This window comes from Seriola lalandi, unplaced genomic scaffold, assembly GCF_002814215.2.
Source record: "Seriola lalandi dorsalis isolate HSWRI2012SDOR001 ecotype SW California unplaced genomic scaffold, Sedor1 jcf7180002054898, whole genome shotgun sequence".
NCBI lineage: Eukaryota > Metazoa > Chordata > Actinopteri > Carangiformes > Carangidae > Seriola > Seriola lalandi.
In genome coordinates, this window is record NW_019525450.1 from 3032592 (window position 1) to 3057704 (window position 25113).

The 25113-nt window shown below is 39.4% G+C and overlaps 1 protein-coding gene across 1 annotated transcript in view; it reads right to left on the minus strand.

Annotated features, from left to right (window-relative positions):
* The window catches only part of phkb (phosphorylase kinase, beta), a 104286-nt gene that overhangs the window by 45086 nt on the left and 34087 nt on the right, over positions 1 to 25113 (minus strand). Inside the window, exons 9-14 of the mRNA XM_087180247.1 lie at positions 22603 to 22698; positions 19552 to 19749; positions 14329 to 14386; positions 13430 to 13507; positions 11552 to 11710; positions 10606 to 10700 (exon numbers count right to left, since the gene is read on the minus strand). Of these exons, the coding sequence (XP_087036373.1) occupies positions 10606 to 10700; positions 11552 to 11710; positions 13430 to 13507; positions 14329 to 14386; positions 19552 to 19749; positions 22603 to 22698 (684 nt within the window). The remainder of the gene's footprint in view (positions 1 to 10605; positions 10701 to 11551; positions 11711 to 13429; positions 13508 to 14328; positions 14387 to 19551; positions 19750 to 22602; positions 22699 to 25113) is intronic.

The window sequence follows — 25113 nt, forward strand, 5'->3', positions numbered from 1 at the left end:
ATCTCCCCTGGAGTAATCCTCTACTAAGAGCAGGCGAGCAGTACCAGAGAGCCACTTATGGAAACTTAAATTTCATTTTTTAAAATCATTTAGGCTCCATCTCAGCCAAGTTTGATATATAATTTCAATGTGGTCTTCATTATTCATTATTCTGTGCTTCAGAGAAGGTGCTACCAAACTGCACAAGAAATAGATTTTACAATATAAAATTCAATGACCAATATACTAAATAAAAATAAACAAAAATTAAAATGGATACTTAATATATAGATGTTATATTAGATTTTTATGATTAAACAACAGGTTTTATCAAGTTTTTAAAGCCCTAAAAAGTATTTCTCTATAACATTATGTATTCATAGCTAAATATACAAACAAGTGAGAAGAGCAGGAAAAAATATACATAAATACTGACTGACAAAATTACTCTTCACTACATTTAGTGGCCAATACATTATCTACAACATTTTTAATTTGTTTATATTTCACAGAGAGTTTGTGGGAGGGCTCCACTGAGGCTGAAAGCTGAATAGAGCTCCACTGAAGTGTTGATTCTCACTGAGATCAGGAGCACGAGTAACTCTTTCACATTAGAGAGAGTCAATAGATTTTGTGTTGAGATCAAAAATGTCTCTAAACAGAACTATGTATAGGTTTGTCGGCTGTCTTTAGAGGAGAAGAAAGCAGTGTTTCTGACCAGAGATGGAAACACTCGAGTTTGCAACTTGGACTTAAGTCGCACACACAGTCACTTGAGACTCGTCTTGAGACTTGTCCTCAAAAACTAGAGAGTTGACTCGGTCTCAAGATTTGGGACCCGCCAACAATTTGTATTTTATTGCAACCAAGGAGGTTATGTGTTCACTCATGTGTGTTTGTTTGTTTGTCAGCAGGATTACACTAAAAGTACTGAACCGATTTGCCCCCCACCTGGGTGAGGGAGGGGGCATGAGCCAGGGAAGAGCCCGTAAAATTTTGGGGCAGATGTGGATCATTTCCTACCACTTTGAATTTTTTTTTTCTATGAAGTCTGATGTATGGTCTGATGGTTGTTGGGCTGCGAGGGTGAGAGAGGGAGCGAGCGAGAAATCAATAGCGCTATGTTGTGGTGATCGGCCCAGTGGAGCAGGCCGCGTGACCCACTGTGGTTCTCTGTGGCCATCATCTCCCTCACGGCTGCCTCCAAAGCAAACTGCGCTCAGTCCCGCGTGGCAACAGACAGGAGAAGCAGAGTGAGTTCAGGACCACAGCTGGCGGTGAGCTTTACAGAATGATTGTTTGGCAGAAGACAACGGGAACCTAGTTTATTTAGCAGAATAATGTTGTACAAATTCATTTTCTGCTTGTGATCCGCTCAGATCTATAGAATTTAATTACAGAAAGATCCAATGGAGAAAGAAAAACTAATAAAATTAAAATATGTCTGGTGAAGTATTTACTGTTGTACTCTCCAGTTTGAATTATCCTGCTACCAACATATACAGAGGAAAGTGAAAAAACAAAAAACAAATCATCATAGTTAATTTATCCTCTGTTTACTCCATGATTCTTATAAGGTGTAACACAGGGTGTAGCCTGTGTGATGGTGTCTCCAGATGGGTTTTGGTGCGACAGTCCAAGTCACAAGTCTCAGGCTTCTTGTTCCCACCCTAGTGTATGTTATTTGAAATTGGCCTTGGTGGAGCTCTTTTACGTTTTTTTTTTTTTTTATGTTTTTGGAACATTAACATGAAGGAAATGTCTGACGAGCTGAATGTCTTTCTCTTGCTTATTATCATTCATAACTTTCTAAGGGAGTGATGATAATGCAGTACATGCTTTGAATTGTTTTGTTCTAAGCAGACTGGATGGTGTGCAGATGTCAAGACTTGAGACTTGACATGGGCTTGTAAAAAATGACTCGTGAGCATCTCTGTTTCTGACAAACATTCATATCAAATATACAGAATGATATGAGGTCGTCTCTCTCTTTCTTCCTTCCAGCCCCTGTATATTCCAGCCTCACTCCCTCTCTTCTCTCTCTAACCTTTCTAATCTCCCTCATTCCCCCTTTTTCTTCCTTTTTCCAGCTCGACTCCAAGGACGTATGTTTGTTCCCCAAGCTGTACTATCCAATCGGAGCCCTCTCTTGACCCACGCCTTATCTCTGATTGATGAGTGACGGCTCCCGCAGAGTGGACCTCATTGCAACTTTTCCATTAACCTTGTTTTCAAATTGTGCCCGATGTGTGTGTGTGTGTGTGTGTGTGTGTGTGTGTACATATACAGTACATACAAAACAGAAATCAGAAGCCAAAGGTTCCTAGAGAGTTTTACAATGCTACAGTTGAGTGGTATGTTGCTTTGGTTTTAATGCACACAAGTGCTATTCTTGCATGTGCTTCAGTGCTGTTTGTGGGCTGTTGTATTCACAAAAAACAGAACAAGATTAAAAGAGACAGATGAGAAAAAGATGAAGAGAGTGAGAAAGACAGACTAAGAGAATGTGACACTGTGGCCATGCCTGAATAGCTCAGTAGATTAAGGGTGTAAAATTAAAAGCAAGTATGTGACATAAGCAGCATAACGAACTAATTCACTTTTACAGCCATTCATGACTTCTCAGATGCCCCAGTCACCTCGCCTGCTGCGTAGTATTGCATGTTTTTCTCTGGGACGTCATGCCACGCTCCCTAGGGTGCGTTTGATCTGACTCACCCTCACAGCCCTGGGAGCACCTTTTTCTCTCATGCAGAATAACCCTACACAGTTGACAACAGCACTTTGGTAGCTGCTAAATATAAAGAAAGCTGCACTTATCAATAAAGTCAAGCTTAAAAAATAATCAATTTGCAACTATTATTAAGGCGCAGAGAAGCCAGCAGCACTGTAGTAATGCATTTTTGCTGATTTTGCACCATTTGTCATACATATTTAAGTTGTGCAGCTTTATGTTACAGCTTCGTATTCTATTTAACAGGCTTGAAGTTCATTATGGCAGTAAAAGAGTCCTGTACATCAAGCCCCGCTACGCATTAAAGTTGCATAAAAACCCCATTCACCAACTAAATCACAACTTCCCACCCCCCGAATGCTAATTCCCTTCCTGCTGAGATGAACACATGATGCAAATTTAATACACCATGCCTTACCTATGTGCAATATGGGGATACGCGCGGTATAATCGGAATTGAATTTAGAATGGCCATGCAAAATTGATGCCGTGTTGTGCACATTATGAATACGTACTGACCAGGCATGTGCAAAAATATGAAGTGTTGCCATGTCAGCTGCAACACATCGGAGTCACTTCTTCTGCAGGGCATTGCAGGGTTATGGAATAAAACTAAAATTATGGGACAATAAAAAACTATGAATAACACTGTAATCTTACACATTACTAAGTAAATAAAGGTGGTGATTTGTATTCAGGTGAAAAATATTAAGAATGTAGACACAAACATCATTTTTTTCTGCCACCGATACTCGATGCCAAATGGTGTGGTATAACATCCTACTGTCTAAAATAGTGCCTAGACTGGATCTGTTGAAATGGGCTGTTCTAGATATTTTGGTGGAAATGACTCAAATGATGCATTAACCACTTAAACAGGTATTTGGAGGCTATACATGGGGCTGCAACTTCGCCAGCTCCTTTGCACCACATTTCTTTTTCAATCCTTTTACTGAATGTCAAATAACCCTGAGGTAACCTTATATAAGCTTATATGTGGAACCAAACGCTACAATATTGCAGGCTATTCACAGGTTTAATATTGTGCAGCATCTCATTCTCCCCAGCTGTGGAATGAATTGATGCAGAGACTTTAAGTGGTAGCATAACATTTGGAAGGAATGGAACTATGAATAATACACACACACAAATGCACAAGGAACCTTGTATAGAGCTGTGCCCACAAGAACACACACACACACACACTGATATAGTGATACGAAAGATAGACACATACACACTTATGACACACACTTTTTTTTTTTGATACACAAAATGGGAGGCAAATTATACACATGCATAGAGGAAGAAAGGGGAGCGTACAAGTCAAGCCTTAACTGCATGTGAAAGCTCAGCACGCCCATGTGCCTTTCCTGCCTGCAGACCAAACACTGGACGTCAATGATGCAGAGGCAACAAGACAGCTGCTACACACACACACACACACACACACACACACACACACACACAATCTTGTTTTACTATATATGTGGGAACACATCATTGACATGCATTCCCTAGCCCCTTACCTTAACCTTAACCTCACGGCCGAATGCTTAACCCTAACCGTAACCTTATCATAACCTTATCGTAACCTTAACCCTAAAACAAAATCTTAGCCCTCAGTCAGCCATTTAAACTAGTGGGGTCAAGCGCTTTCGTCCCCACAAAGCTGTCGTAACCCACAAGTATAGTGGACTCCTGGGCTCCTAGGTTTTTGGACCCCACAGATATAATAAAACAAGCCCATACACACGCACGCGCGCACACACACACTCAAAATGTCGTACAAACAGTAAACTAAAAACAGTGCAAACGCCTTCACCTACTTCCTCCTTTTCTTTCCTCTCCTCTCCTCTCTCATTTTTTTCTCTGCCAATTTCAGACATCTTTGCCAACACAGCATTAATGCTACGTGTCCTTTACAGAGGTAAAAATAGAGATAAAGAACAGGAAGAAAAAACACAGGGAGTGTAGGAATAAACAGCCACATCTAATCTCAGCTGGCTGAGGGCAGTATACAGGTGAGCTCTGAAACTGAAAGTCTGTTGATTTGCTGAATTCATGTTTTCTAGGAGAATAAAATACTCTTCAGCTTTCAGGTGGTACTGCTTGGAAACTCAGAGGCAACGGAAGGAATTTTCTCAGATTTACTGGATTCTACATTGACATTGACAAAAACACCTGCATCACCTATGCTCAGAATGATAGAATCATTTTATATCAACAAAACAAATGACTTACATCACACCCCACATTCAGTGTAATTAGCAATGGAAGTATTAGTACAGAGAGAAGTTTATTGTGACATGTTTGCATCATTAGCAAAGCCACGTGCGAGTCAAGTTACTGCTATCTGTCTTTGTCAGGTGCATATCATGTCGGTTTGATCCAGAGATACGGACTCCAATTGCACTTAAGTTGCGCATATTTGAGACTTGACTTGAGGATCGTCCTCAAAAAATTTGAGACTCGATTCAGATTCAAGGATGTGGGACTCGTAAAGAACCTTTATCTTTCCGCAGTAAATTAAGAAATTTCAGACATTTCTGAATGTAATTTCCTTGGATGGCAAGAAAGGACAGGAGCAAGAGCAATGTAGCTGTGTGAGGTCGTCATCCGTCTCACGTCTGCCTCCCCAGCAAACTATGCTGGGTTCCGTCCCGCGGCTCCGTCCACACGTGTCTGTGTCTTTATCATCGTTAAAATACTGAGGCAGCAATGGACTCTTGCTCACTCGTTTTACATAATTAACATTGTTAAAAAAATTTTAAAAAAATCTGTTGCCACGTGTCAGATTCAAAGGGTTAATGGGCACTCATGAGCACCAAGGTATCTTTTCCCCCTTCTCTGTGTGCCGCCTGTCCATTGGCACCTTAGATAATTGCTTATGTGACTCTAGCAAACCAGTTACGGTTTGAAACATTCACCTTGATACTCCAGTGGGTGGGCTGGATTCATCATCTCTTCCCCACCTATCCACAGGCCACTGATGAAACTTAGCACATCCACTTGCCCTTCACATTTTGCATTAACTTCAGTAACAAGTTGTCAGCTCTTTAATAACCTCATTAACACATTGTGCAGAGCCAAAATTCAGTTTCAAATGACCATGAAATGATAGTGCCTCATCACTGTGACAGCAAACCACTGGGCCTTCAATTTTTTCAGAAATGAAGTCAAAGTAAAACCATTCAATCAAACATTTATTTATTTGGACCGCATGTGGCTGAAAACATCAAACTAGATGTGATAGGCTTTTACTGATGGGCTGCATGCAGAGCGGTGCCTGCTTCCATCAGAGGCCGGGCTCACAGCAAGCCGTCACGCTGCCTCAAAATCCAGTTTCAACAAAGTGTTATTCAGATAATCTTGACAAAATATGCAGCCTACCTGAGGGGAGTCAGGCTTTGCTCACACTGCATACTAGTTTAGAAGCTAAATTCATAAAAGCAGTGCTGGCAGCACAACCGAGCTGCGTGTATTCAACCTGTTTTCCTACACTGAAATATCGTAGTACAAGTAAGCTGATGCTGATATGCTGATATTCTATTAACAATGACAAGATTTAAAATGCTCCCTGTTAGATCTCAATTAATGACCTTAACAATTTGTAAAAAAAAAAAAAAAAAAAAAAAAGGCACAGATCATACAAGTTTTGATAAATACTTAATCTGCTTTTTCGGCCCTTGAGCAAACCAGGGGTATTTGTACCCGGGGGGGGGTCTCCTCAGTTGCTGAAGGGTGTGTGGAAAGATTGTAAAGTAGCCCAATTATTCTGATCAAATTAAGATTTAATTTAAGGATAGAGTTGTATGAATAAGTTTAGTCACCCCTGGGCAAACTGAATATTTTGTTGGTTTTTTAAGTGTAAAGAAGTAAATACAACCCCTACAACAAGCCCTTCTTTAGATGTTAAAACACTGTTACTTAGGAAATAGAAAAAAAATGAATCAGTAACTGTTTCATTTGCAAAAGCTTGGACACCCTGTTTCTTGTACACCATTCAGAAGCTCATTAATTCATTAGGCCTCAATTGACTCGTTAGGATGTGTTAAGAAGGTCAAGAACTGTCATTAGGAACTGTCAGACGATGACAATTTCAGAGCTTGATAAATTAACTGTGTGTCATGATAAGATCTGGAAGACCAAGAAAACTGTCAGATAAAACTGTATATAAATCTGTCAGGGAAAAAGGCAAAGACAAACCCCAATATTACTGCAGAGCTTCAGCTGACGCAGGACTGGTGGTGCACCATGCCACTGTGCAGCTTCGATGCACAAACAGGGTTTACATGTAAGAGTCATCAGAAAGAAATATCACCCGCAACTTCACCACAAAAGTCAACGTCTGAAGTCTGCAAAGCAACATCTGGATAAGCCAGAGTCAATTTGGACAGACATGCTGTGGACAGCTGAAATCAATGGTTTTTGGCCACAATCACCAATGTTGTGTTTGTAGAAAAAAGCAGCAGCATTTGATGAAAAAAACACCTTGAAAACTGTTAAGCATGGGGATGGAAATATTCATCATATCATTTCACGGACAGAGGTAAGAGTGGATTAATATCTAAATATCAGCAAATTCAACATGCTTCTGTGGTCAGTCAAAAAACTGAAAACTGAAAAGAGACTTGCTTCTACAACAGGACAATGATCCAAATCAGGCCTTAAAATCCACCATGAACTACTTCAAGAAACTCAAGCTGAAGCTTTTGGGATGGCCCTCACAATCCCCTGATCTGAACATCACTGAAAATCCATGAGTAGATCTTAAACATGCTGTGTTTGCAAAAGATCCTAAAAAATCTCCAAAGTTGAAGAGATCTGCACAGAACAGTGTGTGAAAATTTCTGAATGAAGAATAGAAAGACTCTTAGCTGGCTACAAAAAGCATGAGCAAGCTGTGATATCGGTCAAAGACGAGGTTACTAATTACTGACTTAGTAGGGTTTCTGAGTTCATGAAATAAAAACTAACAAAGCATTAACATTTCAAGAAAAGCTCATTTTGAATATCAGTTTGCTGCAGGGGTTGTAGTTACTTGCTTTTATTTAAAATCAACAAAATATCTAATTTTTTCCAGGAGGGCTCAGACTGTTGTTGCAACTAAAAGTGTGTGAAAACTAGTTAGCAGAGAAGCTGTTACAGTTACCTTAAAGTAATGGATAAGTGGTTGAAACAGATAGCTAAAAGTAAAGGATATGGAGTTGAAATGATTAGCTAAATATAATGAATAAATGGTTAAAATAGATTGCCAAAAGTAACTGATAAACAATTGAATGTACCGGCTAACTTTAATGGATAAACATTTAGGTATAAGTAACGGTTAAAATACATAAGCTAGCTAAACGTAATGGATAAATGGTTGAAAATGTACGTCTGCCAGTCCAACTGGTAGTAGTGTGAATACAAACAACTAAACCTAAACATTGCCATTTCAATTGTATTAAAAAATAATAAAACATCCAATATTTGCATCTTATTTATCTTTTATATCATTTATATTTAAATAATACTCAGTTTTAAGTCAATTCAAATTAACATATTTGAAATATGACAGGTAGTGTCGATGAAGGGGGTGAATAATGACACTGTACCTCTCAGAGGCAAATGTTCCCCTGTCAGACTTATCAGCTAGTTTTTCTACTAGCTGACATGCCATCTCTGGCTTTTTGTTTGTTTCTCTCTGTCTTAGTTTTTTTTTGTTGATCTTTCTCCCTGCAACCAATTTGATTCAGTCTGACATTCATCATAGCTCTGCTGACCTATCCTCTCTTGTGTGCCTTGTTCTAGCACTATCTTATCTGCCCAGCTACAAAAAAACAGATTTCAACATACAGTACAGGAGCAGAATGGGATGTATCAATCCACACTGTACAGCAAAGAGAATGAACCATCCGGCTGCGGTATACATATCTCCACCCTTCATCTGTGTGATGCTGAGAGCTGCCAGCTGTCTCAAATATGGATTAAACCTCAGAAATGATCAGCATTCATTCAGAGAGGCTTTTATTGAAGGAAATGAACTGGATTTAATCCTCAAGACTGGCCTTTGGCAAGGTAGAAAAGGATAGCCTCTGCTGTTTAGGTGTTGATAGTTGAATTGTACTTAAAACTTTAGCACACATGAATAACACAACAAAGTGAGCAGGACTGATTAGTGAGAAGTTTTTCAAATTAGATATGGGAATCGCCTGAGGTGGAGTTTGCGGGCAGAAAGGGTGGGATTCTGTTGTGTGTTATGGGCATTACTGCATAACTAAAATGCCTATGCACATAGCTGCTGGAGCAATTGTACATCAAGCTGCCGTTTGCCTATCCTCATATGTCACTACACATTAGGGATGCTGTTGCTAAAAGAGTACTATATAGTGACCTCAAGAGCTTTGATGTCAGTTTGGGTTTTCTCCTACAAGTTTCTGATGATTTCTGAGACTGTTGATAGTGAAGACAATAGTGAGGAAGTTGAAGTATGGCTCAGTATTCTTCTCCCTTTTCAGTGACACATACTAGGAGTATTTACACTCAGTAACGAGACAAAGGAAAACAGAAGTTACCTTGATGTAACTCAATTTCAAATACATGTGTTTCCCACTGTCGCTCCATTTCACAAAGTAAATGAAAGAATGTGAACACAGTCACAATGAGGAATAGTGTTAAGGCATGATAAAGCCTGATCACATACAATACATCTATCTGGTGATGCGGGGGTGCTATTAGCGGGTGACATCTAACACTTAACTGTAGAACTGAAAAAATCAAAACCACATGTAAGGTGGGACTCCTGTTAACCCTTGCATCAAGTGTAAATCCAGTTCAACTGAGCAGATATAATAACCGGAGTGATATGCTGTATTTCATAAATATATGGAAATACTGCTGAACATTTCTTAAAAAAAATGAATTACTTTTTACAGTAACATGCTTTTGTTTATACCATGGACACTCAGAAAGCTTGACTCTAGTTAGCTGCCAGATGTCCATTTATTTCTGGTAACAGAACAGTACAATCGGGTAACTCTGATGTAGGGGCTTGTTTGTTGTTCTTCATTTATGTACCAGAATAAACTCTAGTGAAGTTTAGTTAAAGAATATGGATGAAATGTGCCTAGTGAGAACAATCTCACTTTAAACCTGTTTGATTCTCGCGAGAAAGTGGATTTTCTAATGACCTAACTTGAATACAACTTTTGAAATGTCTACAGCACAGCTGGAAGAGAGAGAGAGTTAGGTGACACTTCTCAGCATTGGAAAGGCAGGATGCAGGACTGTTTTCCATTCTTGGAGAACAGGCTACATGTGTTGAGAATGTGAAAGCAATCAGTAAAATTTCTCTTAATGTGTATGATAAAAGCACTTTTTAAACAGTCAACTCTTGACTTTTAAAATCCTGACACAATCAGGCCTATTATTATCCTCTACAGATGTAAAAAAAAAACACATAAAAACATAAAAACACCAACAACTTGTCAGTTTGTATCCCTTATTTGCACTAAGTACTAGTCTTTGGATGTACTATATAAATTACAAACACAGAACTTATATTTTGTTTTCCATCATGACCGGGCAATCCACTTACAGCCACTCTCTGCCTCTACAGCAGAGAGTAATTACTGCTACTTGACTTCTAAAATAAAACATTAGCCAGCAGATATTTTTACTGCATGTAAAGTATGTTATTACTTCAGGCCAAAACCACTTAAATGTTCTGTTCTGTAATATTTACAAGGGTGAGTACAAGTTTAAAAGGAGCACTTGAATGTGTTTTTTCACTGAGAATGAATGTCCGCAGTGCATATGAGTATTCAAGATAATAAGTTGTACAATAAGTTCAGAGTTCAGATAAGGGCCAAGTGACGACAGTCAATCACAGTCACATTAAAGCTAACCTGATTGGAGTATCGCATGCTGACGTTGCGTTGGTCCCGGTGGGGCACGTAGCGGTGGACGGGATCAATATCTTTAGGGCTGATCAGCTCATCCACTGGAATGTGAACAAACACACACAAAAATAGACATAAGAACCATCAACATACATAAAATGCACACACCCTCACAGAAAGATGGCAAGTGTAACTAGAAATCTGCAGGAAGTTGCAGAAAATATGGTCACATTCTCCTCTTCCTGAGTTACACTGTTGAATAATGACCAGAAGTGGTTTTGCAGAAAATTATGATGTCACAGTGAAATTGAGCTTCGACAGTTTGGATATAAAATATCATCACTTCATCATGTTATGCAATTAGAAATTTGTATCATAATTAGTGTATTAGTGAATTCTCTTATGTTTTGTGAGGTCAAAGTGACCCTCCCCCGAATTCTAATCAGTTCATCCTTGAGTCCAAGTGATTATTCACACAAAATTTGAAGAAATTCTCTCAAGGCATTCCTGAGATATCTAGTTCGTGAGAATGGGTCGGACGGACAACTCGAAAATGCAATAGCTGCAGCTTCGACTGTCACCGATGCGGAGGCATAAAAAGGAAGGACCAAAAAAATCAATGTCCTATCAAATGCGGACATTCACACACACACAATGGATGAGTACAACTGCATCCTTTTTATTCAACTGAGTGACGAATTAAGCAATACTTACAATCATTAAGTAATCATGAATAATGAAAAAAGTATTTTAGATTTAGATTTTTTGACAACTCAAACTATTTCCGATCATAACACATATAACATGGTACAATGAATCTTATCTAATATCACCTTAAGGTCAAATTAGTTTTGCATAATGATCTTACAGGCTGATATTAAAAAACTAGAATGAACGTGTGGGTTTGGAGCATTATATCACGGCACTCACAAAAACACACACAGAGTCATACCCAGCAGCTTGGCGATGTTGTACAGGGCTTGACCCCACAAGAAGACCTTCCCATCACGTCCAGAGTTGCTAGGGAAACGCTTCTGGCTTCCATGCTTGCTCTGCTCCGCCTCCACAAAATCAGCCGGTACATAGTAGTATTTGGGAATCACAGCATGGCCTGGCATGAGAGACAAGGACTGTGAGCATTCTGTGTGTGTGTGTGTTCATGTAGACAGCATCTTGTCATATGTATGTTTAGGTTCGAAGAATATGCAGCTCCCTCCTGTAGTTACAGGAACATACTTTAATAAGACTGCAGCAGTGACAGTAAGTAGCAACAATTTCATGCAGCAGAACCATGTTTGTGTGTAATTTTTAAATCAATTTTCTACTTGAGAAGAACATTTTCATATTTCAACATATACACGCTTACATGATTCAACCATCATTACAGGCTGCCATAAAGCGGTAGAGGTGCTGAGAGGATGTTTTATAACCTCTTGTGTTGTAAACGCAATGATGGCTGAAGCGCATACAAGAACTTGTAAGTAAAAAGCTGTTAATGCTAACACTGCCTAGTAGCAATAGCAAAACTTACACATAGCTCCTTTAAAAAAGCACCAATTCTCCTAGGTACACGGTTTTTCAAGGTACTTGGCAGGAAGGTTGTTCCAAGTATGTTTGAGAACTTGCCACAGTTCCTTTGTGGCTTCTGTCTGCCTGTATGTAATCCCAGACTCACTCCATTATGTTGAGATCAGGGCTCTGTGGAGGCCAGACCATCTAATGCAGCACTCCTCACTCTTATTGTCACTGAAGTTAGTTCTTTATGACTCTGGCTGTATGTTAAGAAACGTTAAGTTGACTGCTCCTAGCAACCGCTACCACAGCTTTTGTGTCAACTGGAAGTGACACAGGTGCGACACATACGTCACTTGCTACTGATTGGTTAGGCAAAGATACAAGTAAATAACCTTCTTTCCACAGACTGGTTAATGTGAACAGAATGTCACACTGAAGTGAAATTAAATGTCAACTCTGATTATTAAACTGCATTCTGGTCACCTTGGAGCACATAATTGTACCTGGAGTATATATCCAACCTGATTCTAAGGGAAATAGCCAACTGACTCAAAGGATGACACAGCTGCACCTGGTTGCCCATTCCCCAGAGTACAGCAGTATGTGTCTGCATCTGTCTGCATCTGTCTATGTATCATCTAAACAATGGGAGCACACGACTCCTGGGAGGTCAGGCAAACCTGCAGCAGAACAGACAATAGAAGCCACTGACAGCAGCAAATGCCTTTTTTTGGGGGGTTTAGACTTTTCATGGGCATTAATGATTAAGAGAGAGAAAAAAAAAGTACACTTGTCTTATCCTTTAAAACCCAGGCAATTAACTTTAGGAGTTTTGTTAATTCATACATAACCAGTAAAAGGCTCTGTGAAGACATCAGGGGCGACTTCAGTCAGCTCTGTCTCACATCATGAGACATTATTCTTTCTGCACTCCAATTATTTCTGTTCTTTTATGAACAGACCAATAGAAACTCAAAGCTCTTGACATCCCTATCATTTGACTGCCTCCCCTCACAGCAATGGGGGCAGGTGAACAGGCTATCTGCTCATGAGGAAAGGCTGAATTCACTTGAATGTAACACCTCTGTGAGTCTTAGTCACAGCATGTGGTGTATGAATATGGATGACGTGATTTAATAGGAGAGAGTTTTTCATTACCAGAGGGAAAGAACAGAGGCGACTCAGAGGCTTCATAACCAATCATATTGATATGCCAAATGAGATAAAGTTTTATGTATGTGTGTAATTCTTCCGCATTAACCAGTCACTGCTTTTGTGTTTGTGTGCGTTACAGTGTATTTATGTGATTACTCACCCTCATAAGACTGAAAGATGATGGGTTCAAGAAGTTCCTGGTATTCTTTGACCTGAGCTTTATTTCCTCTGAACACACCTGAAACACACACACACACACACACACACACACATTAATGATACAAATTAAACTGAAACTTTGATGAATCCCTTTTCTTCCTATTAACACACTTGGTTCGTCTAATGTTACCGCCCCCATTTCACATAGATATAGTAATTTCATCCATTGTTAATATAAAAATATTGATTATTGCAGCTTTAATGTTAGAGCACTTTTAAGTACTTAGCAAATGAAAGACACTATATCTGATTGAACAGCAATCTGAATTCTGACCCAAACAGGGCTCTGCTATTTTATGCTCAATTGTTTATTACATCAGTCAGGAAAATGTAAATGCAATAGTCATGTTGATATGACCTACAGGAAGACAGGTTCCTCAGAGCCTAATATGTGCTGTAGGTTTACAGTATTCTAAATTTTGCACAGTAGCTACACAAGATAGTTGTAGAGCATTTAATTTTAGAGCCTTGTGTTGTAAGTTCTGTTTACTTTGTTTGTGTCTTAGTTTTTGAGCTGTCTGGGTGAGTTTAATAAACACATTGAAATTGGTCGTTAGTCCTAAAAATGTCGGTGGAGTATAATTGTCACGAGGGTGATTAAATTATGCTTGAATTCACATTACTTGGAGACACTATAATCCTTACTTTATTTCTTAGCATTCCCTAGGTTCACACACAAATTTTATACATCACATCTTTTTAAAATGTGTCTCTAAGTCCTCTAAAACCTGGCAAATATCAAAATGTAATGTCCTGTCAAATGCTACAAGTCTGTCTTCTATCTTGCCAATGACCCACTTGAGGCATCATAACAGCAGCTGTGGATAGAACAAGACTCACCGTCAATCATCATGTAGATGAAAAATATGGGAAACTCGCACTCGATTCCATCAAAAAGCTGGAGAGAGAGACAGAGGACAGAGGAGGAATTATTGCTTTTCCATTTCAGAAAGACGAGAAAGGCACACGGACTTTAAAGAAGCGGATGGCTGAACTTTAGTAGCACTGAATATGGAACAGCATGGCACAGGGACAAGATATATAAGACATGACATTGTGAGTGAAAACTGACAGAAAAAAAGAGGGATAATAGCATTTCCCTTCTCAAGGTCATTTTTTTGGGGGGAAAAAATTTAAAGTTATGCTGTTTGTTTTGAGGCGGAAACTGAAGGACTGAGGTGTCAGAACGTTTATGATACAGTGATAAACACATGAGGCATACTGAGAGGAAAGTCTATCAGTGGACCAGCACAGCTTTGTAGGTCACTGAGCGTGGGTGTACACCGCCACCACTTTAACATAAGATCTGCTGATGTGTGGGACTTGAAAGTAGAACAGATGTAGACACATGTAGAAAAACTTCACCCACATGGAGTCCATGTGGTGGTGAATCAATCAATTCTGGTGACTGACAGCAGGTTATGCACCCTTAGTAAGATGCTGGGCCACCAGCTTCAAAGCTCCTTGTCACAGACTCAACAAGTCTACAGAACTCTACGGGAAGGATGAACATCTTTCTTCTACAATGTAGCATATGATTGGACCCCAAACATCCTGGATGGAAATATGTGCTTTTGTCATGTTTCTCCACTAATTTATTCTGGTTTTATTTCTTATTTATTTTTCTGATTTATTTTAATTTTAATTAAACCTGTCCCTCATAATCACAAGCTATGACTGAATGACTGACTGACTGAGTGAGTGACTGACTGACTGACTGACTGACTGATGAGTGTTTGTGTGACTGACTGTGCGACTGACTCTGGTTGTTTTCAGTCAACTGAACACAGATAAATAAAAAGCCAACATGTGGCAGCTGGAGAGGATTTTGCAGAATAAACAATTGAATTGACGTGAACATCATGACTTGTTGGATTATTTTCTGAATTTTACTCAACCAGAAATCGTATTATAAATCGCACACCATGTGTGTATAATGTCACACACATGCACGCATGCACACACGCACGCACGCACGCGCACATGCACACACACGCACACACACACAAACAAACCTTCTTAAATTGTTTGGTTGTAAGTCACATGTAGAGAGGACAGTCAAGTGAATCCGAGTCTTATTCATTTCAGTAATTCAATCTGATTTTGCTTCTGCTCGCCTTGAAAGGATCAAAACATGCAGCAGCAAGGTTAGCAGCTCTGTGCTTTTCTTAGTCCCCAAGTCCTGGTGATCTTTGTCCTTCCATTTTTTCACTAATCTCCACACCAATGGAAGATAACAGAGATTACATCCTAGAGTAATAACAAAAGGCTGGTAGAGCTACACACATACACACACAGATACACACACAAATACACACATGTGAGAGTGTTGTCACTATCACCAGGCAGACGCTACTGTCATAGGCTTGGATGTGCTTCTTTAAATGTCTGCACCATGTGAATATGCAGGTATGCATGGTTTCAAACTGTGTGTTTCAGCAGAGATAAGGAGCAGTAGTAGTTATCAGATGGTGATAGAGGGATGAGAGAGAAGGAGAATGAAAGAAAGGAGAGTGTATACAGAAATACAGAAGCAGGGGGGGAGGCATATTTAGGGGGAAGGGAGAGAGAAGGGGAGAGCTGAGGCAGTCACCCAGTGCGGCCTGTGCTTTTTGGCCCGTTGAGGCTGTAAACAGGCAGGGATCCCTGGTGTTTTGTGCTTGAGCAGCTCGACTGATTGGTAAAACTGTCTATCACACAGGCTGCTGCTCTCTGTCAATGGTAAACAGACAGGGAGCACTGGCGTCCTCCGTGCTGTGAATCCTCTCTTAAACACCAACAACAACTTCACTCGATGTCTTCTGCGGGGGAGACCTGGGTTACCTGTGATTTCTCTCTCTCTCTCTGTCTCTCTCTCTCTCTCACTCCATACAGAGCTCACACTGTGTCAGACACTCCCCTGGCATTTCGCTACTCTGCATGCTGGCTTATCACTCAAAGGAGGTCAAATATGACTTTTTACTTTTTCGTTTGTTGTTATAATTCCTCTAAAATTGGCCCTTGCTTCCCTTCTAACATTACAAAAATCATCAGTTTTGTTTTGATATTCATTACTGAAAAACTGTAATCACGTGGTAATATCTACTGCATTGTGTAATAAATGAACCCCTGGCACAGTTTCCTCTTATGTAAATGGATTCTTTTCTCCTGCAGTATTTGCTGATGTAATAGCAAATATATTACTGTTGGTAGATGGAAGGCAAATGGCAGCAGTAGCAATCATTAGTTTACTTTCTGAAGCTTGATTGGCACCAGTGTCTTCCACAATAAATCTGTCTGCCTGCTGCTAGGACTGAAGGCTGGATGGAGCCTGAAGGAGCGGAGGCACTGAACACTGTTTGCTAATTCTTAGCCTCAGACTCTTTGTATCGAATTAGCTGCAGGATTAAAGAAAGCTAATTTCCCAAGTGATACAGAGTTGGTGCCCCCACAACTGCCCTTTTGTGACATATTATCAAGCAAGCACTTCCACCACAGTGCACTTTTTTTGTGTGTTTTTGGTTTGTTTTCACCACCAACATTTCAGCTCCACCTTTCTCGTAGAGATAAAAGAAAAGCCAGAAGCAATCTAATTTTGTAAAAGGGATATTGTTTTGAACATTTTTCACAGCCGCATCGCAGCCGTGAGAGCCGTGAGCAGCAATCTGTCAGATCCTGCTAAAGTACATTAAAAAAGCAGGTCAGCCACCAACAATGCCTTCAAATCACAGAGGAACTATATTCTATGTGCACAGCTATTCTAACAACATACATATTTAAAGACATGTCTTTTGTAAATTAATTAGCAGTATTTTCTTTGTAAAGGAGAATCTCCTTGAAGAAAATGTCACCTAGTGCAATTATTTTTAGGATTATTATTATTATATTAAGATTTAAAGATGATCAAAATATAGATATTCTTACTATATATATTTATATATAATAATATAATAATATATATATATATATATATATATATATATATAATATATATAATAACACAAATATTATAGTGTAAGTTAAACCTGCATTGTTGATCTTTGGCCACATTACAAGCAGTAAACACAAAACATCACAAAGTTAACATGGTGAACATGTTAGAAAAAGGGGTTGCCTTTTTACATATAATGACCAGAATAAATTGTTTGTTTCTTGTTTCTGGCCACTTGGTAAATGTACCAAAGTCTCCAACAAATCCTGATGTGAACATCTGGCTGCTAGGATGCTGGCAAGGAGCCTCAGAGCCTCTGTAGTATTTTGCATAGCTAAGTACAAGTGGAAAAAACTAAATCAAGCCTCCAATCAAAACACCGTCTTCTGTTTTATCAATATAAATACGCAAAACCCAAAACCATGGATAAAATGAGAAACTGTCTCTACCAAGCCTTTTCAATAATGCCACATTAAACAATCAAAGCTTTATATGAACAGATGTAAACCTTTCCATATTTTTTATCACAGAGCTTTTCCTGAATTATAATTTAAACGGGAAATAAAACTTAGTTCATATAATAATTGCTAGTGGTAAAAAAGTGAAATGAAATTTCATTGGCCATCAGTTATCAGATACAGGTGCTTCAGAAAGTATTCAGACCCTTTCACTTTTTGAAGACTTCATTGTGCTGTATTTAATTTAAAATGGGTAAAATTGCCACAAATCGACTCACTTTGTTATTACAGGTAATTGAGTGGAGACTGACAGGCACAAATGGCAGTTCTATCCATGTACAATTAAATCTACAACATGATAAAGTGTGCAAAAAGTGAAGGCGTCTGAAAACTTTCTGAAGGCACTTTGAGCCGAGTCCACGGAACCGAGTGCCCTGTCGGTCTCAATCATATTTCTTAGAAAGGAGAAGCGGGTGATTTGGTACCTGTTTTGATGACTGAACTGCCCAAAATGTAGCCTGATAATGTTGAAAACCACCAAACCTGGAAAAACTGGTCACCTGTTTTGGTGCTGGTCAGGTAGTGTACAGAAAAAAGGAAAAAGCTGTCTGTTGCTGCTGGAAACAAGGTTCACATGACTAACATGAGAGTCAGGTGACCTCAAACGTCGAGGTGTGATGACCCAACATTGAGTTGGGCTGATGAGACTTCCTGTATTAGAAGGTGAAACATCCTCTTGACCGAACAGAAGTTCCACTTGCCTCTGACTTGGTGCTTTTAGATCTCTGCTGATCCCTTCATCTGCTTCTCTGAGCTCATTAATTCTAGGAGGTTAGTTCTGCAGCTAATGCAATGATTTGTTTAGCATTAAGAGTCAAACCTCTGATTCACTCATCGTTTGCTCACTGAGCTCATTCTAAAGTAAATGCGCTGTCATTTCGCCAGGATCACAGGGGATTCAGAAAAGGACAATGAATGCACGGCCGTTTGCATACATATATATATGCAAGCACACACACTGACAGGGACTCACACACACACACACACATGCACTAATATTCACGGTGAAATACCTGGAGGATTAAAACACTTGAAATGGGAGAGGCTAAGTCACAGGCAGATCTGTTAGCATTATCATAAAAGGATAATACCTTTTCAGGCTTATGCCTGGGCCAGGCTTATTCAGAAAAAAACTTTTCAAATGTCACACTCAAGCACTTTCAAGTTGAACTCTTTTTAGGTTTTATGCATTTCCTTTCCTTGGCTTGTGGTTGCCTGAAATAAACTCCAGGTACACTTTTAAACTTTGTGTTGTTCTTTAAATCTAAACTTACCTTGGAATCTCAGTAAAACTGCAAACAATGAGACCATTGTGGAGACAAATCTGTTTTCCAAAATCGCTGCTGTTATGCTGTGCAGTGTTTTACTTGTTTTTAAGTGTCCATGACCTGAAACTGAAGCTTTTGTTACAGTGGACCATAATATTGTAATCACCTGTCTTCAAAGTTGGTTTTGCTCAAACCTCTCTAACAGGTCATTCTCTGTAATGGTAAGAGTGACTGCTTCCTTTAGTGGGATTCCCCAAGAGAACATTTACACATAAAAATTACAAGAGCGACAGAGAAAAAGATCAGCGGAATAAAACACAGATAAACAGAAAGAAATACATCCCTCAGGTGTCCCATCAGCACCTACCTTCATTTCAGCAGGTTTGTAGTAGCGGCGTTCCTTGTCTTCATTAGTGGTGCGGTAGCCGTCACGGAGGAAACGTTTGAAGCCGTATTTGCCCCGCAGCTTGCGAACTATCTTGTCCAGTGTCTGACTGTACAGAGCATCGTCGTCCACCGCAAAGGCAGGATAGCTGATGGTTGGAAGCAAGGCTGCATCTGTGTTCTGCAGAGACAATGTTTTTTACTGACATGAAACACTGTCCCACCATGATTTATCTTTATTTTTTACATCATATGACAAGAAAAGAAATTTAAATGACAATAAATAAACTTAAACATAACAATACTATTCACCAAAGACATGATATTTATCCATATAATTAAGGAATGAATTTAAATCCTAACCAAAGTCACTGATAGTCATGCATCATAAGCCTAAACTGTGTGGAGCTATGCTAATCTAGCAGATAGATCTTTATGTTCTACAGGATCATATACTAGACAAGTATAGATGTCGGCTTGTAGCTTAAGAGTGAAAGCTCTACAGCTGCCTTATTTAAAATCAAGGACTGTGATCAAATTTCAGTTGGAGCAATCGTTAGGAATGAATATTCTGATTAGGCCTGACACACCATTATGACCAGGCATCTAATACTCTCATTTTTGTTTGTTTTACTCTATTAAGCAATGGAAATGAAAGCTATTAAGCCCCAGCTTCACTGCAAACAGCTATTTATGGTTTATTAATAGACAGCAGAGCTTCCAATAATAAAAGAGTTGCTTTCCATAGTCTGTGTGGGCTCTGCTGTTTAGGTGCTGCTTTTTTGACATGGACAGTCATGAGGCAGCTAAAGGACCAGATTTCAGCGTAAATGTTTGATGCCACTGTCATGTGCTGTACTATGATCTTTTTTTTTTTTATTTGCACAGATCTCTAAAGTTAACAGAAGAGCCGACTGCTGCTGCCCACTCTGATCCTTATTCTTCCACTTCTTGTTACAACCCCAATCTACGTGTTAACACCCTCGGCAGCTGCGGCTGGGATAGGATATCAGCTTGCATTCGGTGCAGGTACTGAATTGGTCCAGAAATGAATGTTGTGTTCCAATCTTTTGGCAGAGCTTAAGAGCCACAGATATTGGACTGATAATTTGGTTATCTTCACATCATCCTGCAGTGTGTTGGTCTCTCACTCATTACTGCACTCATTCCTTCCAGCTTTTTAACGTCAATCTCTACGGCTATAATGCCACTCTGGTCATCTAATTGGACCCACTTCCCCACACGCTGATGGCGGCTATTCTGCCTGAAACATTCAGCACACAGAGAGTGAGAGGGAGCGAGATGTGATCATTTAAGTGTTTGCAAGCGGTGGAGTGAAGGGAATGATTTTTGCTCTCTTCATTCCACTACTTTTTCTCACCCCTGCCTTTTTCAGATTTACCTCCCTCTAGCTCTGCAGCCACCTCTCACTTTTCCCACTTCCTCTCAACGCTGAGCCAACAATAGCACAGGTATGGGCAGTGTAATGACTACGCCGTGAGGGAAATGCATTGTTGAAGTACAGATATTCACTCCCATATTGACGTTAAGTGCTGGGTTTGTTTGATGAGTGCAATTAACCTTTTAAGACTTTGGCATATTTGTGGCAGGCTTCTATTTCAGTCTTTGATTGGGAGAGATTATGGACACAGGTGCTCATCAGAGTTAAAAAGAAGGGGGAAAAAAAGGGAAAAAAAAGAAAGGGAGCAGGTTGCAACAACATGTGCAATGGAGGACATTTTTCTACAATCAACCGGAGATCAGCTTATCAGCTCTGAGTTTAAAATTAAGAAATATTTTTATGTAATTTTAAAAACTTTCTTCTACTCTGATATAATAAATGACTGACTGCATTTAATATTGATTTTTTTTTTTACAAGTAGAAGTAAAATAAAATGGAAAAAGAAAGATTTTCACATTTTAAAACAAGACAAAGCATCTACAGCCATGCTAGTAGCTCTGTGAGGTTGTAAATATAAGCACAGCAACATTTTGACATGTGCACAATAACAATGCTGAATACCTGATGTTTAGCAGGTATAATATTTACCATGTCCATCATCTTAGAGAAATATGACAGCTTGCTAACATTTACAAATTAGCATTAAACACGAAGTACAGCTAATGGGAATATCATTAGTTTAGCAGGTATTAGATCTTTTTCAATCTGATGATGTCTTTAGAGGAATCAACGAAGTTGTTACGATTCATCCTCAGAGGAAAAGACTGTCTGTACATAATATCATGACAATCTATCCAACAGCTGTTGAGATTTCCCTTAAAACCACAAATGTTGGCAGTAGATAAAGAGTCAGAGGATCAACAGAGTCTGTAGGATTCATCCTCTGGGAACTATGAATGCCTGAAAAAAATTTATCTATTTAATAAAACATAAAAATCTCTGTTGGTGATGCTACAGGAAAAGTCAGAAGAGTGGTGACCATAAATGTTATGAAAAATGTTATGGCAATAGATGTCGAGATATTTTAGTCTTGACCAAAGTGATGGACCAATTGACACTGTCATCCCTAAGGCCACTGCAGTAGCACGGCTAAAAAAAGATGTAAAAATGCATTCGTTTTTACTCAGCTTGTGAATTCATCTCCTGTAGATCAACGGCTCTCAAACTTTTTCACATCAAGGACCCCTTCACTGACACAAATTAGACACCGGACCCCCACTTGATAAGATTTTGTCCCAAGGTCCCCCATCTGATATGATTTTTGCATTTAGATCTTTATTACAGAAAGTGTTTGAAACCCATGACCAAAATAGTCATACATTCTGCCATTTAGTTACTTATGGGTGGAATTACAGTGATAAATTATTCTCCTTCTTGCAGGGACTCCCAAAAACCACCTCAAAGACCCTGAGGGGTCCCTGGACCCAATTTTAAAAATCACTGCTGTAGATTTTACATTAGTACAGATTTGTTCAACCAATCATTGCCACTAGTGTGGCTAGAAATATTTTTAGAGGGACTGTCATTCATAGGGTAATTTTAGTAAGCGCACAGATAGATGGATGGACTCACATGGGAGCGAGACTCTCGGGGCAGCAGGGAGCAGAGGGTTTGTCTGTTCCTGTTGTGGGCGTCCAGATCCACAAATATCACCGACCACGAACATCCCTGCAGAGCAAAACAGATACAGAGACATCATCCCAGACACAGCTGAACTCTTCACCGTTCACAGGTACAACAACAACATGTGCACACCCACAAAAATGCACAATGCTGCAATACAAGTCCTCCTACATTTATGAGAGAAAACAGACAGTAAAATGGCTTAAAGCCCACTTTAAAGCTCCCACCATCACACCTCCGCACATCAAAACACACTTTCACTGTAAAACCAGGTTGATATTTTTGGGTTGCATATGTTTTTGAAGCACAGAGTGGGAGGGCTTGAACAGGAGGGAGTTAAGAGTCATTCTATCATTTGAAAAGTCCCTATGTGCAAAAACAAAGCGCTGCTGCTACAATGCAGCCTGTCTGTCCAGTGCACTTAAACACCTCTGGGAGAGAAAGAGGGGCAGTTTATGCTTTTACTTAGTAAAGCCAGTGACCAAACCTTTTCTGGTTCTAAAAAGCAGGTCCAGTCCACTTCATCCGTCGGCAGTGCTTACATAAAACCAACTGAGTCACTCCTGCAACCTGCTAAGCAGTTTCTAATGTAAGTCAGATGCATTATGTATGAATATTGCCCGAGTCTATTTTTTCCTCCAAAAACCGGTCCAGCCAGGGCTTTTAGTCAAATCAGCAATCTTTCTGGTGGCAATTTGCATAGTGCAGTGGATTACTGGCCACCAATGTAGGCAGCTGTGTGACATGTCAGTGAAATGACCCTCTCAGGGAAACCTCTCCTGGTGTTAGAGCTGCAGAGTGGTGCTGCCTTGGATCTGTGCTCTTTAGACTGTGGTTTCATTAAGTGGGCTAAAAGTTTATTTTTAATGAAATTAATTTTTATAATTAGCAGTACACGCACATGAACCTCTGACAAATGGTTAAGATGTTCATTCATGGTAGAAGTGCAATTTAATTTGCTCCCATTGATGTAAAATAATGAGGCATTTTAATGGAATGTGGCATGAAATTGATCACAATCAATTAATAACACAAATAAAAAATGGACATAAAAAAGTATCAAACACATATGCAGTATAATCTGTGGTAAAGTCTTTGTACGTCTAGATCTAGATTAATTCTCTTCTTGTGGTTTTCGTCAATTTTTTCACATGAGAAAACAGAGTTTCTGGTTCACTTCAATCTGGAAACAACCTCTCCCACCACAGTGGTGCTCACAGCTGTAGTTGTGCTTAAATAAGTCTGACTGATTGAGCATGTTTGTAAAACATTTTGTCTTATAGGCATTTATATTCTGTTCAGTGAGGCTTCTGAGACTAAAAAGCATAAAAAAAGATTCAGATTGCTTTTGAAAACTCCACAGGCCGCAGACCAAGAGTCGTGCCTGGAAGGAAGCCACCTGAAAAGAATCAGAAAACTGAAGTGCACTCTGGGGACAAATACTTCAACGTCGTAGAAGAGATGCTAAGAAAGATGCAAGACGTCAAAACTCAAAATGTCTCAACCGATTGGTAGAGAAAAGCATGAAAGGATTAAATGTAATTGTCATAGGATTAGAATAATATGACCTGCAGTCTCTGATAACTAAAGCAAACAACATACAAAATAAAACAGAAGTCAGAAATATTTTAAAGTATGTATTCTACTTCTCTTTACCTGCTTCTCCTTTTTGCCCCATTTACCCCATTTACCCTTCCACCTACTCTAGGGACTTAGCCTTGGCCCTCTATTATGAAAATGTGACTCTATGAAATGAGTCAATTGCAGGCCACCCTAAACTATGCCAGAAAGCCATCAATGTCACTGCTATTATTCTGGCCTCCTAATAAAGGCTGAAAGAGTGTAAATCGTATAATACTCCTTTCAAAGACCCTATAATGATACATAGTACATCAACTTGACACCAGTTTCTATGTAATGATACGCATGAATGAAATTCAAAGAGTCATGAATTCAAAAGAAAAGTAATCTCTATTCTGAAAAAGAAAAACATCTATATATATATATATATATATATATATATATATATATATATATAAATAGCTGGATTGAGTTAGGGTTATGTCCGCTCTACTACATCCCTGATCTTGACTGGGTGTGAATTAGGTGACAATCCCCAGATAAAAAGTGGAACCGGTTAGGATTTGATTGTCCAGCCCTGTGTACACAGCTCTCTGAATTTAATGACTGGCTTTAAAGTTGAAGGATCCTCCTCTTGGCCAGATCAATTTTTTCCACCCAGTTCAATTTGTCACACCACAAAGCTGCTATCTTTGCATCCGTTGTGTGACTTGGGGGGGATCATGGAAAAATCAAGACTTCACCAAACCGAAGGCTGCGTGTACCATTCATCTAGGACAAAGGCTAAATGTGACACACACCCACGAGAGTCTGCAGCCGGTGTAAAATGTGACTGCAGAGTTCAGAATGTAGTGAGTGTTCCAGTTAAAGGGGTTGGGT